The sequence below is a fragment of the Astatotilapia calliptera genome, chromosome 18 (genome assembly GCF_964374335.1).
Source record: "Astatotilapia calliptera chromosome 18, fAstCal68.1, whole genome shotgun sequence".
NCBI classification, from domain to species: Eukaryota; Metazoa; Chordata; class Actinopteri; order Cichliformes; family Cichlidae; genus Astatotilapia; species Astatotilapia calliptera.
Window position 1 is genome coordinate 1,722,782 of NC_137439.1, and position 14,797 is coordinate 1,737,578.

General features: G+C 46.3%; 1 protein-coding gene across 1 annotated transcript; it reads left to right on the forward strand.

The window, feature by feature from the left end:
• Window positions 1-1,298: 1,298 nt before the first annotated feature.
• nmnat2 (nicotinamide nucleotide adenylyltransferase 2) lies at window positions 1,299-14,659 on the forward strand. Its single transcript, XM_026149343.2, has 11 exons — window positions 1,299-1,635; window positions 4,492-4,580; window positions 7,055-7,122; window positions 7,920-7,998; window positions 8,436-8,562; window positions 8,645-8,725; window positions 9,856-9,900; window positions 10,051-10,127; window positions 11,950-12,051; window positions 12,135-12,202; window positions 12,366-14,659. Exons 1-11 carry the CDS (start codon window positions 1,551-1,553, stop codon window positions 12,466-12,468), a joined length of 924 nt encoding a protein of 307 aa, XP_026005128.2. The 5' UTR covers window positions 1,299-1,550; the 3' UTR covers window positions 12,469-14,659.
• The last annotated feature ends 138 nt before the right edge of the window (window positions 14,660-14,797 follow it).

Genomic DNA, 14,797 nt, shown 5'->3' on the forward strand with positions numbered 1-14,797 from the left:
CAAGTGTGCGGTTGTGACAGTTTATAATGCAGCAGGCCACCATGGCGACCACTTTATGTCCCATAATGCACTATGTTATGACAGTCCAAGAAAAACCAGGAGTGGAAGGAGGAGCAAACACCTGATGAGTCCGTGGGTGGATTTTCTCTCAGATGTGGACACAGTTCCACAAACAGGTTTGGCCTCAGCCCACACACACACACACACACACACAGACACACAGGCTTCTCATCCAGAGAACATGTCACCTGAGGGGCTTAAAATAAAGAGCTGCCTCACAGACACTTCCTCCCAGCACAGATGTTCTGGTCCTCTCCTGATGGGAAGCATTTCTGGGATTTCCAGCTGAGGTATTCAGAATTTTCTGGACTGCTGTGGAAAAACTTTTGTTTCAGCCCATTCAGGTCTGAACTCTGAGTGTTAAAAACAATGTTTTTAATATTTGGAACTGAACGTGTTGATAAATAAATGTTTGAAGCTGAAGTTTAAAAACATCAAAGCGCTGCTTCAGAAACATGGCCGAGGCGTGGTTCATCTGAACAGAGTCACGTGATCAGTGACATTCAGCACGTGGCTGCTTCAGTGCCTGATTTAATGGTTTGTAAGGAAGTGAGTCATTGGTGGGGTTTTGCTGTGTTTTGGTGATTCTGTGCGAGAGATAGTGAATCAGTGATCAGAGACATGGAGCCAGACGCTCTGCCTGTTCCTAAATAAAAACCAGTTCATCAGCAATTCTGCTCCCAGGTGTAAAATGCACAAAAGAAATGCACAGTTATAGAAGTTTTAGTGTATTTTATATAAACATATGTGTCCGCTGGTTAATTGCATAATGACGTGGAAGCAGGGACCTCACAGCACAGACATACTCCCAGCCTGGTGTTAGTAGTAACAAGAAGTCACCAGCGAAAGGAGAACCATGACACACGTTTAACGAAGGAAGGTTTAATCATCAAAATGATTTATTACAAAAATAGACATAACAGTGGGCAGAGAGAACAGAGTCACACTGAGGCAGATTCAAGCTGCTCTTCATATGTTTGTCCACCAGGTGTCACCAGAGGCCTGTGTTTAAAATAGCAATGAACTGTTTTTAATTACGATTCAAAGCTTCGTTTGTCCGTCGCTGGTTTGGACCAAAGATCCTGAACGTGGGACGATAACAAGGACAAAGGAATTTGACCCTTCCTGAGCATGCGCAGTAGACGGTCAGGGCTCCGGTCAGACTGATGCGCTGCTGGTCGTTAAGGGAACGACTGAGCCCGCGCGCCGCGCGCGTGCCCTGAACGCGGTGCGGTGTCTGTAACGCACTGACGCTGCCGCAGCCCCCCCCCCCCCCCCCCCGCCCCGTCTCTCTCTCTCTCCCTCCCTCCCTCCCTCCCTTTTCTCCCCCTCCCTCCCTCTCTCTATCTCCCCATCCCTCCCTCCCCCCCTCTCCTCCTCTCCCCCTCCCTCTCTCTCTGCTGCGGCTGCTCCTCTATAGGCGAGCTCCACAGAACCGACAGGACCGGGACCAAGACCGGGACCGGGACTAAAGAAGAGCGAGGAGAACCATGACGGAGAGCACGAAGACCCACGTCATCCTGCTGTCCTGCGGCAGCTTCAACCCCATCACCAAAGGACACATCCATATGTTCGGTAAGGAGGTGGGGGATGGGGTGGTGGCAGGTCTGGGTGTGTTTGGGGATAAAGATCACCGGAACCCCGGTGCTGAATATCCGCGCTAAAGCTCCGAGCCGGACTCCGGCCGCTGTCCGGGAGGGTGGTGCTGAAACGGGCGACGGCTCCGGTAAAATCCCGACGACTCAAACAAACGCAGTACGGAGCAGCCCGGGCCCACGTTCAGGAAAAACACGGAGCTGCCCCTCAACCCTCCGAGCCAAACCGTGACAAAAACACGCACACTGGTGTAAGGAGGCCGTCAGCGTGCGGGGAGCAGACCGGGGGTGTTAGTGCCTTGCTCGGCCGCCTTTCCCTGCGCGTTAGCGGAGGTTACAGGTCGGAGTGTGGTCAGAACATGTTTTCATCATAGAATCAAAACGACTGCAGGATCAATGATGCGACTGTTAGTGTGACTGTTCTGCTGGACGTTCAGAGGCCTTTCATCGCGTCACAGCGGAAAACACGACGGTCAGCGATCAGTCTCCCACGAAGAACCGCGTCACGAATACAGTCAAATTAATAAACAGGTTTACTGTAATATCAGGAGGCACAAACAGAAACGGTCTGTTCTCAGCTGGAGACATTCTCGTGATTCATTTCTGGAAGATGAATAATTCACAGAGATGGAAAAACGTAACAGAGTTTAACGTTCAGCTGATGTCATTCACTGGGCTGTGTCACGTGACCTTTCAACGAGCAACGATCTCTTTGAAGTGCAAAGATCGATAAGAGTCATCGCTGTTTGTCCTTTAAATCCTTCTGAACTGCAATTTATCCATTAAAACAAACATCAAGTCATTGTGAACTCAGCTCTTCTCCAAACGCAGTTCCCTGCTGGTGAACTTGTGTCCCTGTGTATGTAGGTCACCTAAAACCAGGTTTGTGGCACCGAATTAAAACTAAATGTGGAAAAAACCTGAAACGATGTCCTGCAAATGTGATGCGAACGTTTCTGTATCACTGTGAACCGAAGAGATCTTTAAATATGACACCCACCATTTACACACAACTACGTCCCACAAAATGACATTTAAAATATAAATCTATAAGAAGGCTGTTAGTTTGTGTTACTGCACACTGAGTTTGAGGCATATTCACGATCACACTGTTAAAATGTTCAAACTTTAAACAATAAAACATTAAAATGAGAAAAGATTTTCTTCTGTTCCTGTTGCTTCTGTTTCCTGTTTCCTGTTCTTCAGCGCCTGGCTTTGCTTCTCTCTCCTTGTTTCGTGGACTTCCTGTTTTCTTGCTGAACTCTTCTCCACGTCCTGCTTGTTGTTCTTCCTCCCGCTGAATGTCTGAACTCTGAAACTCTTTAATCTGAAGTTTTCTGCCTTCATGTGGTCAGAGCTTCTTTTTCATCCGCTCACAGTTTGCTTGTTGAGGCTGATTCTTCATTAACAGCTGTCACCCCCTGATGGGACAGGCGACGAGTTCTGGATCAGAGGGTCACATAAACTCTAACGTGGTTCCCACGCCTTTGTTTTAATCAGATACAAATACAAATGTAAGCTTTTGACAGTGTGGAGCAAATACAGCTGGATAGAAAGCGATGAGTCTTTACTGTTGAGCTTTCTAAAGGTTTTATCCTCATTGATTAAACAAAAGGAAGTTAATGATCTTTGATCCTGAAGACGCTTCAAGTAAATAAAAGTTAAAGGCTTCACGACTGGGCTGAGAAACGTCGTGCCATCGTCTCTGCTCTCGGCCTGCGACTGCACATCTTTCTTGATGTGTGGGTTCAAACATGGAAGCAGCTCTCTGTGAAAAAATGATGTTCTTAGAGGATAAACGAGGCTCCTTCTACACTCGGTGAAGATGTAGGCTCTTCTGTCCTCCATCTCTCATTATATTATCCACCTTTTTCTTTTGTTAGCTTGGAGCTCCAGTGGAGACGCCTGTGTGTTCAGTTTGATACGGCCGTGAGTCGCTGCAGAGACCACAGCCAAAATATTTCAAGAACCTAAAGTGGGACAGAAAAACAGGAAAAAATGATTTGGACTTGGGGCTTGAATGTAACAAGCAAAGGAACTAAACCCAGCTGTGCCCCCGCTGACCGTCGTTAAAGAGTTTTTCTAGTTTTTGTGTTTTATTTTAGTTTGTTTGTTTATTCGATTCATTTTTGTTTTCTTGTTTTCATTTCAGTTTAGTCTCAGGTGTTTTCCAGAGTGACTTCTTTTGTTTCACTTTCATTTTTATTGCTTTGACTGTGACTCAAACTGGCAACAGACAAACTGAATCCAGTCCCTCTGTTTATGTAGCGAAGCGTGTAGCAGTGTGAAAGTGTCAGTGATGGATGCTGTTTAATGTATGCAGTGTGTTAAAAAGTGTGCAAAAACCTAAATAACCCAACAGACCAGTGGAAGCTGCCCAGAGAGGCTGAACGGCCTGAGAGAGCCGGCTTTATACTCTTCACCACATCCACCCTTCAGGTGCAGCCACTCACTGCTTCACCCAGGTAGAAGCAGGAAGCACAGAGGGCGCTAGGCTAGGTTCAATTAGATTAAGCTAGGTTTAGTGTTTTATAACTTTGGAGCTAATTATGATGAAGGGATTCAGCGCTGGTATTACAGCACGGACACTGAACTCACGTCATGTAAAGATCTCATCAAACCACCAACTTCAATTCACTTCATTTTTTGTAGTTTTTATTTAACTTGAATGTTTCTCCATCCCTGTTTTTAGGCTTAGCTCAGCGTAACTTTGCCATAGATTTGGTATTTGTTTGTAAGTAAACCAACCTGCTGCAAACATTGAACCATGGCTGACAAAATCTTGGACAATAAAACATTAAAAAAAATCTTTTTATGTTTGTTCCTTTGTTTGCAGAAAAAGCCAGAGAATATCTGCACAAAACGGGACGCTTCATTGTGATCGGAGGGATCATCTCACCGGTGCACGACTCCTACGGGAAAGCTGTGAGTGAGCCTTGAATCGTTTCATGGGGTCGGTGGCAGTTCGTTCTGTTTTTCTAAACTTTCCTTCATGAAGATGATAAAGGATCATTTTGTAATTCTCAGTTTGACCTCATGCCTCATTGTTTCTATGCATAAACCAGATACAATGATGCAGGACTTGTCTGTTCACGTTGTTGTTGCAGTGTTGTGTGGTAGCTTCAGTGCAGAGCTGTGTTTTCCTTATAGGCTGGCGTTATTAGTTGATGAAGGTCGCTGATGATGAGGAGGAGTTTTTCTGAAAAGTGACAAAAATGATTCAAGTCAACATCGTGAGAGTTCAGCCCTGTTCAGGATAAAACCCGTATAGCTCCTTCAGCTAGAATTAACCAAAAACACATGTTTGCATTGTTAGGGGCGTGGCCTCTTTGACTAACAGGTGGATGGTGACACGGGCGGCTGTAGCTGCTGCTAGGCTATGCTAGGCTTCATCTGAGCCAACTGTAGCCTCTGAAATGGCGCTCTGGACGGCGTTTGTGCCGTTGGCTGCTGTGAGGTTGTTGTACTCACAGACCTATCAAGACGGCTAAGCTGCAGTTTGGGTGCACAGTGAAATCCTGTGCTTGGATGTAGCTTGCTAACTAGCATTAGCTAATAACCCGTCACTGCTGGCACCATAAAAACAACATAAATGGCCAAAATGTTGACGTGAAGCTTAAAAACCAACAAACAAGAAAATGTCCTTGTGACGTGGCTACTTCCATCATTTATATACAGTTTGTGATCATTGGACTTTTCTGCAATAAATAATTTAAATCTTGAAATCTAGGTACAGTTTTTCCCAGAAGTGCAACCAACCTCAGTAAATAAAACTGCACGTTGAAAATGACGGTAACACGTACGCAGTGCTGTGAAACAGAACGCCAGGAGGACCAGATTGGAATGAGGCCAGCCAGGCATGCGCAGAAATATAAATCATCCAGTTAGAACCAAACAATTTCTGCTCCGCACGAATGGTAATAAGGTTGAAAAACAGATGTTACATCTTGGTTATTGTTAGTATTGCGGACAGATGCCTTTAACATGCGGCTTCATCCTCCTGCAGAGTGCAGACTGTGTTTCGTATGTTAGAGTCGAGCACAGATCACGCTGTCTGCAGCTGCAGCTTTCCACTCTGCTTCCTGCAGGAATTAATGAAGGTCTCGTCCTACTTTTGCTCTGCCTCTACAGAAACACACAACATGAATAATAGATGCTACAGAAATCCAGTTTCATCCACTTTGCTGTTCGTTCCAGTTATGTTTGTTTTCCAGCATCGTCACCTGCAGCTGAACGATCCCAATGATGGATTGTTAACGATGGAGATTATTCACATCGCTCATCTTATTAGTGTGTCAGGCCCGATGACTCACAAACCTCTCTGTCCTCAGAAAGCAGTGCGTCAGGCTTTATTCACAGGTGGAAAACGCGACGTGGCCGGCTTTAGAGCCACCGTGAAAGCAGAACATTTCCCACCTGCTCTCCGTCTGTTTTATCCAAACGACTCCTGCTTTCATATTTCATTGATCTGGATTTCCCACCATCCCCTCTGAACGGCACACATTTTCTTTAATGAGCTACCAGAAAGACTCTTAATTACTTTGAAGTTTTTTAATCCTTTTGGTGGGAGGAGGACCTCGCAGGGGTGAAACACATGAGACGACACAGAAAACTGTGGCTTAAGAAAAGATAAGAGCCTGATCGATGGATGAATCTCAAATCTAACGAGGATAATCAGTCAGAGCTGAAGATTTGTTTTGATCTAGATCTTATTTTGGTTGGAAAACTCATCTTTCTGTTACCTGGATATTAGTTCTGAGTTTAATTAAACACCTGAGCTGAACCGTCCGAGGCAGGGTGGAGTGGGTGGAGGACGAGTGTCAGGGGTGAAAGGGAATGTTTACAAGATGGCAGTGAGACCTGCTGTGATGGTTTGGAGACTGTGGAGGCCGAGCTGAATGGTTCAGATGTTCACTGGGAGTCAGCAGCATGGGCGGGATCAGAGTCACAGAGCCTGGTTTGCACACGTGCAGGAGGGAGGGTGGATATATCAGACAAAGCTGCCAGGCAGCAGGAAAAGAGGAAGACCGCAGAGGAGCTTCATGGATGTAGTGAAGGAGGACATGAAGAAGAAGAGAAGGACTTAAATTCAACCTAATTTGCTGGTTAAAGATGTGAATAGTGCACATGAACTACAGGACTCTGTTTAATTCAATTTAGTTTGATTTATACAGCGCCAAATCACAACAGTTTACACTGTCAGGTAAAGATCCCACAGTAACACAGAGGAATCTCAGAAAAGCCCAACAAGCAGATGGGCCACTGTGAGCAGGAGCTTTGGCAACAGGAAGGAAAAGCTCACTTTTAACATCTTCTCAGTGAGTTTAGGATGAGTTTCCTTTCATGCTTGTTTTTCATGTTTTTTAAACGTGGCTGACGGCGCTGCTCTGTGTCTGCAGGGTCTCGTGTCCAGCAGACATCGCCTCACCATGTGTCAGCTGGCCGTGCAGAGCTCTGACTGGATCAGGTGAGACTCTACCCCCTTTAGAGGCTTTTACTCTGGAAATAAACACGTTTGAGCCATGTTAGAGACAGGACTTCCTGCAAGGAGTTTCACATTAAAAGCTCTGAAATGCCAGTATGTGGCTCGTTGTTTATTTGTTTATTTTGGGGCCGTAAATCATAAAAGCAGCAAAACTTTTGGTAGATAAGTTGCAGAGTTGTGGACGTCATGCAGGTAGAAACATGAGAGTTATTATTATTATTTAATAGAAATAACCCTGATATCAACACTTTGTGTTTATTGTTTATTATATGCTGTCATCAGCTCGGTGGTTTTCACGTTTTTGTTGAAAAAACAGCCAACGTCAAATAAAACCACAGAAGAAGTGAACAAATGTCCCCTCAGAGAGACAAAGCAGCTGTGCTGGTGCTCAGTGGCCAGAGCCGGAACATGAAGTGCTCCTGTAATGTCCACATAACCGTGTTTGTGCTGTTGGAGCCTTTTTAATGCATTTATCTGAACGATAATATGGCTGCTGTGAGGTCACTGTAACAACAAGTAACGCCCACGAGGTTTGGGGTTTGGGTGGCTGAAACTGAGAACAGGACACTAGGTTCAGGTTGCTGAATTTGAGTGAAGCCACAGGTGATTCGTGTCCAGAGAGAAGCCGTGAAACACTGGTCAAAACCAGACGATTGTAAAGAACCCCGTCGTTCCCCGCAGGCTCTTAATGTGAAACATCTGCAGGACGTTTTATTGGCAGCTGAGACTGAAACTAGCATTTGTGTCCTCATCATTCTTTACCTGTTTGTTTGGTGAAGGGTGGACCCCTGGGAGTGTTACCAGGACACCTGGCAGACCACCTGCAGCGTGCTGGAGCATCACCGCGACCTGATGAAGGTGGGCGTTTCTGACTCTGTGTATCTGCAACGCCCCTCAGTCTTTTCATTTCCATTAGAATCGGTCATTGTAGTAACAGCGGCTGGAAAGACATCGTCGAGCCCTTTGTTGACTCATTTCCATGACTCTTCTTTGGTCTCACTTTAACTGGTTGAGCTGCTAAAGGTCTCAGGATCAATTCAAAGTTTAAAGACGCGTATTTTAAATTTCTGTATTCAATATTATTTCAAACCTTCCAAAATGAAAAAGCATCATCAGAAGGTGACAAAAAACTGCTCTAAACTGCTCTACACCCGTCACTGAAATGAGGCTCAACAGCAACAAACATTCCCACTAGTGAAATGCTGCCCCCTGCTGGGGAAAGAGTTACAGAAAGCACCTGTAACAACTCCGAGATGAAGTTACAGAAGAGTTTCTAACGATGTTTGCGTCCTCAGAGAGTCACCGGCTGCATTCTATCCAACGTCAACACGCCGTCAACCACTCCTGTGATTGGTCAGCCACAGAACCAGACCACGCCCATCTACCAGAACAACAACAACATGAACCACACGCCCACAGCCAGTGAGTCATATTTCAGGTTCTTAATGAGTGTTAATGAGCTGATGTGTGGTGCTGGGCTCTAAACGTCCTCTCTGCCTCTCAGTCAAGCTGTGGGGGAAGATCAGCGAGAGTTTGGGCAAAATCTGCTGCGCGCGCCCGCACATCGAACGCTTCACCTTCGTTGGTAAGAATTTACAAATAAGAACATTACAAAATAAAAGCTGAAGTTACAAAATAAAAGCTCGATCCCTTATAAATGCCAGTTCGGATCGAGGACGAGATGGAGAAGCAATCAGAATTTGATGTCTTGACTTTACACACACGACCACAACATTCACACATAATGAAAATAACCAATAAACAAGTGTTTTTATGTGGATACATGAATATGTTCTTCTGTGCTGTTCATTCTTTCTTTCTTTCTCATTACTGTCTAACATAAAGTTTTGCTATTTCTCTATAAAAGCAACAAAAACACAGCTGATCTGGACGATTCCCTCCTCGTGCTGCTCTGGACTTCCTCCAGCACAGCTGCTGTTTTTAGTGTTTGAACCTCAGTTGGGGGATTTTTTTGGAAATGGTGATGTGAACTTTGTGCTAATTACTTAACAAAGCGATTTTCAAATTGAGGAAGCCTTGGAGTTTGTGCTCGGGTGTAGATAAGCTCACAGCACAGGTGCCACCCTCACCTCTTCAAGCGTGCCGCGGCGCAGTCTGCTCATGTGACTGCATTAAGCCTGCACGTTTTCTAGTGGGGGGAGAAACCAAACATTGACATGTGCAGAGCGGGGACATAGATGGAGCTGCCAGGCTGGAGGAAAAAGAGGAAGACCTCAAATAAGATTGATGAAGGTAGAGAAGGTCTGTGTGACCGAGGAGGATGTGAGGAGATCCACTGTAGTGAGCCCTGGAGGGAGCGCCTGAAAGAAGAAGAAGAAGTAAAGGATGAAACATGCTCCTCCTGATGCTCCTGACCTGATACCTGATGAGCGTGCTGCATGGTGAGATCTGCAGACTCAGCTCTTCTCACCTGTGATGATCAGTGGAACAGAAGGTGATGCCTGATTGGTCAGAACTAGCAGGTGTGGCAGAAGTCCAGAGGTGCAGAACGAGAGGCCCTTAAAGTGTCAATCAGCTAAATTCAAATTGGGGTTTTTGTATGAGCGGCGTCACAAAACATTTGGTTCCACTTCACAGCTCAGTGTGTCAGTAAGAGCTGTCTGAAGACAAGGCGGCACTATCACGAGGAGCCTGCGTGTGCCCGTGTTTTGCTTCACCGCCGTGTAATCACATGTGTTTGTCTCTCTGTGTCAGATGAAAACGCCAACCTGGGGACTGCGATGAGATACGAGGAGATCGGTGAGTGGGGTCTTCAGTGTGTGGACCTGAGCGGACTCGTGTGTCGTGTCCTCCAGTTTTCCTTCCTGCTGTGTTTGTTTGTTTGGATCCGGTAAACATGATGTTTACTGAGGGCGTGTCTCTTTCCTCCTGCCTGTTTGCCGTCTGTAGAGTTGCGCATCTTGCTCCTGTGTGGCAGTGATCTCCTGGAGTCCTTCTGCATCCCTGGCCTGTGGAAGGACAGTGATGTAAGCATACCATAGCCCCTCCCACTTACATGTAGCCCCGCCCCACTCACATGTAGCCCAGCTCCTCAGCTCTTTTCCCAAACTGTAGGCTGGATATAAAAGATGGACGTAGCTTTTGGGTGTGCGAAGTGAAGCCGGTGCCTCGAAAACTATTTGATGTTCATTTTGGAAATAATGTCTCCATCAAAGTAATGCAGGCAGTAACCCGGAGAGCAGCTTTCACAGCTAAAGCTCTCAGAAGCTTAACTCAAGGCTTCAAAAGTGGACTTCAGGGGCTATGTCCATTTTCAATATACAGTTTAATCCCAGGACTCGGCTGTAACGATGAATGTTGTTGACAAGGGAAAATTTTCCAGCATTATTCTCTCCAAAGCGGCACTGCACGCAGAGCAGACGATCCATAAATGAGATTTATGCAGTGAAATTCACCAGAAACGCAGCGAGGTGTTTTTAGAGGCCGGCTGGAAGTGTCCGCGCTGTCTCTTCAGCCTTCGGCTGCATTAGAAGATGTAAAGTTACTAAACAGCCTGAGCAATAACAAGAAATCCAGATTTCTCACTTCCTGTCGAATGTTTATTTGGAGAAACAGAAAGACTTTAAGAAACGTTTCTATGGAAGATAAACGGGGACACCTCGTGTCGGTCTGTTTGTACGACTTCAGTGAAACCGTAACACTTCACACATGAGGCTAGTTACTTTTATTTTGAAGTCTTTCGAACTGGAGGACACAGAATGGTCCCGTTCTGATTGGCTGCAGTTTTCCTGATAGCAGTGTTTCAAGGCGTGACGGGCCTGAGCTGCACAGACGGCTGATTTATGATGCCGGTGGGGTGAGAGTGCTGCTGCTGACATCACTAAAGGCAGCTTCAGGTTTTGCAGAAACGTCACTTTCTGTGTTTTCATGGAGAAATGAGTCTCACTAAATGAAGACTCATAAACGCTGTGATCCAGTTTTAACGTTCGTTATAAACTCGCGAGGACTGAAAAGTTGCAGCAAACTTTCCTGCGTCAACAACCGAGGTGAAGTGAACAGGAGGCGATCGATCGACCGCTTGTCAAAGAAAGCGTCAGTGGTTCACTCACCTGGTGTGTGTGTCAGAGCTAGGAGGAATTTATTTGACTGCAGGTGTGTTTCCATCCACCTGTTTTTACTCACATTTTCAGTCTGAGATAAAAACGCGATGGAAACGCCAAAAATCAAATAAATCTGAAGTAATGTGACTTGATCGTCCACCGGAGAGACCAGAACTGCTGAAGCGAAGTCATCAGCTGTGATTGAAGCGGCGAGGAAACGGTAACCTTCCTCATGTGAACGCTTAAACTGACAGAAATGTCTTATTTTATCAGATCATTCAGGTGATTCCATCACATTAACGTGTTATTCTTGGATTCTTCTAGAGCAGCTTTACATGATTTACAGTTTAAAATAATCCTACTGTGTCTTATACTGGGCCTCAACGCAGCCCCTCAGTTCATGCTCTGTCTGAAATGTGCTTTTTAAGCTCCTCCCCCTTTGAGCCATCCTTCTTCTGGTTGGCTAATCCCTCACAAACAGAAGGTTTCAAGTCTGTGTGCCTGAGGTGACCATGTAAGGACAAACCCTCTCTGTGACATCATACGTAGCCAACAGTGGAACAAAACGGAGAGTTTAGAGCAGCTCACAGGATTTAGATTCATGTTAACTGGAGATGAGCATCAGCCATCAGAACAGGACATAAAGAGAGCAGCTCAGTCAGCTTTTCTTTTGCTCTGATGAAGCTGAAGTCGTCGTCCCGTCGTTCAAACCGATCTCAGCCTGAAGCTCGTCTTCCTCTGCTTTCAGATGGAGGTGATTGTGGGAGATTTTGGGATCGTGGTGGTTCCTCGTGATGGCGCCGACACAGAGAGGATCATTAATCACTCCTCCGTTCTGCGCAAGTTCAAGGTCAGAGCTCACCTCCAGATCACATGACCTTTGACCCAGAGAAACATCCTCCAGCGTCTCAGCTCATTTCTGTTCTGTTTCAGGACAACATCATCGTGGTGAAGGACGCGATAAGCCACGCGATGGCCATCGTCAGCTCCACCAAGAGCAGGTGGGAACTCAGATATTTAGAAAACGCTTTCGCACCAGCGTCCACGTTTCAGTTTCATGGTTTTCAAAGTTTTAACATTCAAAGAGGTTCATTAAAATGAATTCACTCTGGATCCAAACTGTTGAAAGCGTGACCTTTACGCCGTCTGTTTCTCCGCCCACAGACTGGCGCTGCAGCATGGCGACGGCCATGTTGTGGACTACCTGAGTCAGCCCGTCATCGACTACATCCTGCAGAGTCAGCTGTACATCAACGCCTCGGGATAGAGACGACAACAACCTGCCCGCATGAAAACAGGGAGACTGGAGGAGGAGGGGGAGGGGGGGTCCTACCTACTACCATCATCTATTTAAAACACGAGCCCTCCTCCTCCTCAATCGAAAACTTGTCTGTCTTCTGTGTCAAACATATACTCTTCTTTGAGCTGTTGCTTTCCAACAGGAGCGTTAGTGCTCCTCCTTCTGTCTGTGTCATGTGACTTTACATCAGGGGAGGGGGAGGGGGGTATTTTGGGAGGTCTTGGGGACGATGCACAGAGGTAACTCCTCAGGGCTGTGGCGGCGACGGCGGTGTTTTCTCTTTCTCGTTCTTTATTAAGGTCTGCGAATGCATGACACAGTCGGGCATGCTCAGTGTGCGCAGGATCGTGCTGGGCGGGGCTTCATGCAAGAACCATTCATGAGCTCAGGATGCCGGCCCGGCTTACACATCCACAGATGCTTAGTCCCAATCTGAAATATGGTCCACTGAAAGAGACAGACAGCTGCAGCAGAGCAGGATGATCCCCATGAATTTGTTTGAGCTGTTAAAGATTTCGGCACAATTAACCCCGTCACCAAACACCTGATGTTCCACCAGGTTCCACCTTTAACCACACTTCAACCAAGAAGCGCCTCCGGCTGACTGAAGATGACGGAGAGCTGCAGCGGTAAGATCAGAGCCTCCCTGAATCGACACTCCTTATTTCCTTAGACCACGTGGACCAGTCAAAACCTCTAGGCTGGATCAGTGCGTGGGTCACTCAGGTTGCAGTACCATGTAACGGCCACTAGTTGCTGACTCCAGTTCAAAACCTTCTTGTTGGATGACCTAAATGTGTAATGATGGCGTGCAGGAAGTCTCGCCACCACCTCCGGCTCTAAACTGCTTTTCTCCACACACACCAGAAATACTTTAAGGACCCAGAGCACCAGGCTCAGTCTGTGCACGGTGCAGCTACAGTAGCTAACACTGACCCGTGTTTCCAGTAAGCTGTGAAACACCAACCCCAAATCCTTCCCAGGCTTTTCCCAGGCGTCACACTCGCACGGTGTCCGAGGAAGGAGCTCCAGGGTCGGAGCAGCGCAGGGCGAAAGGGTCTAGAAGCTTCAGTCGTCATTCAAAACTAAAGTTAGAAAGAGCTCACACCAAGTGTCCGAGCGTGATGACTCAGCAGCACCAGCAGGTGGCGTTATGCTTCATTGTGTCCATCTTTATTTACAGTCTGTGGCGTTCTTGCATGAGGCCCGTCGTTTCCTGCAGCTCTTCTGCAAAAATGTAACACCGCGACGCTGCTGCCACATAATCCGGCTCTCTCTTCCACACGTAGATGCACCAGGAACCAGAGCTCGGCACATACTGCAGGTAACCATCAGGCTGTAGCCAAGCTTAAGCTCTGCAGTGATGAAGATGATGTCCTCGGCGGCAGCAGTGTTCAGCATCCTTCCTCCTCGTTTGCTCCCGTTCTTAGACTGCATGCTTAGACAGTTTGGTTCTGGCATGAGTGTTTATCACTTGGTAGATTATAATCTGTTGTGAACGTGTTTGCAAAAAAAGAAAAACAAAAGAAAGAAGTTAAAAAAAGATCAAATATCTATATGAAAAAAATAAAACATCGCTGCAGCGGGGATCATCGTCTCCCACGTCCGGCCATTTCTATTCGCTCTGTACAGAAGGCATCCCCGGGACACGTACGATTTCTACACGCGGTCAGGCGTGTGTGTGTGTGTGTGTGTGTGTGTGTGTGTGTGTGTGTGTGTGTGTGTGTGTGTGTGTGTGTGTGTGTGTGTGTGTGTGTGTGTGTGTGTGTGTGTGTGTGTGTGTGTGTGTTTAAAGGATTCGTTGCTTTCAGTCACTTTTTTTGTATCATGTAGCTGAAAATTTGTATTTTTTTAATTAATCTGCCTTTTCTGTTGCACTCACTTCTTCTACATGTAATCTGTGATGGCATTTTAGGTGTGTGTGTGTGATTTATGAGCACAAATGTGTGTTTACAGATCAGGACAGAGGTTTAATTACAGTCATCAGTGTCACTCTCCAAAGAGGATGTAAGGAAACGTGAGTTTGACCGTTTTCAGCTGTTTGTTTGTTTCGCTGTGTTCGTGTCCACGTCACCGCTCTGCTTCTGAACTCATTTGAAGCTGTGGTTACATTCACACCTCGCTGCTGCCAAAATAAAATATTTCTTTGACTAAAGCACCTCAGCCTCTCTGACTCAGATGGGCTCATTTCATCCTGCTCGTCTTCAGCGTCCGGTCTGTTGCGTCGGATGTTTGACCCACACACAGAAATACCAGTTACATGAATCTAAGAAGTGATGAATAATGAAGTGAAACA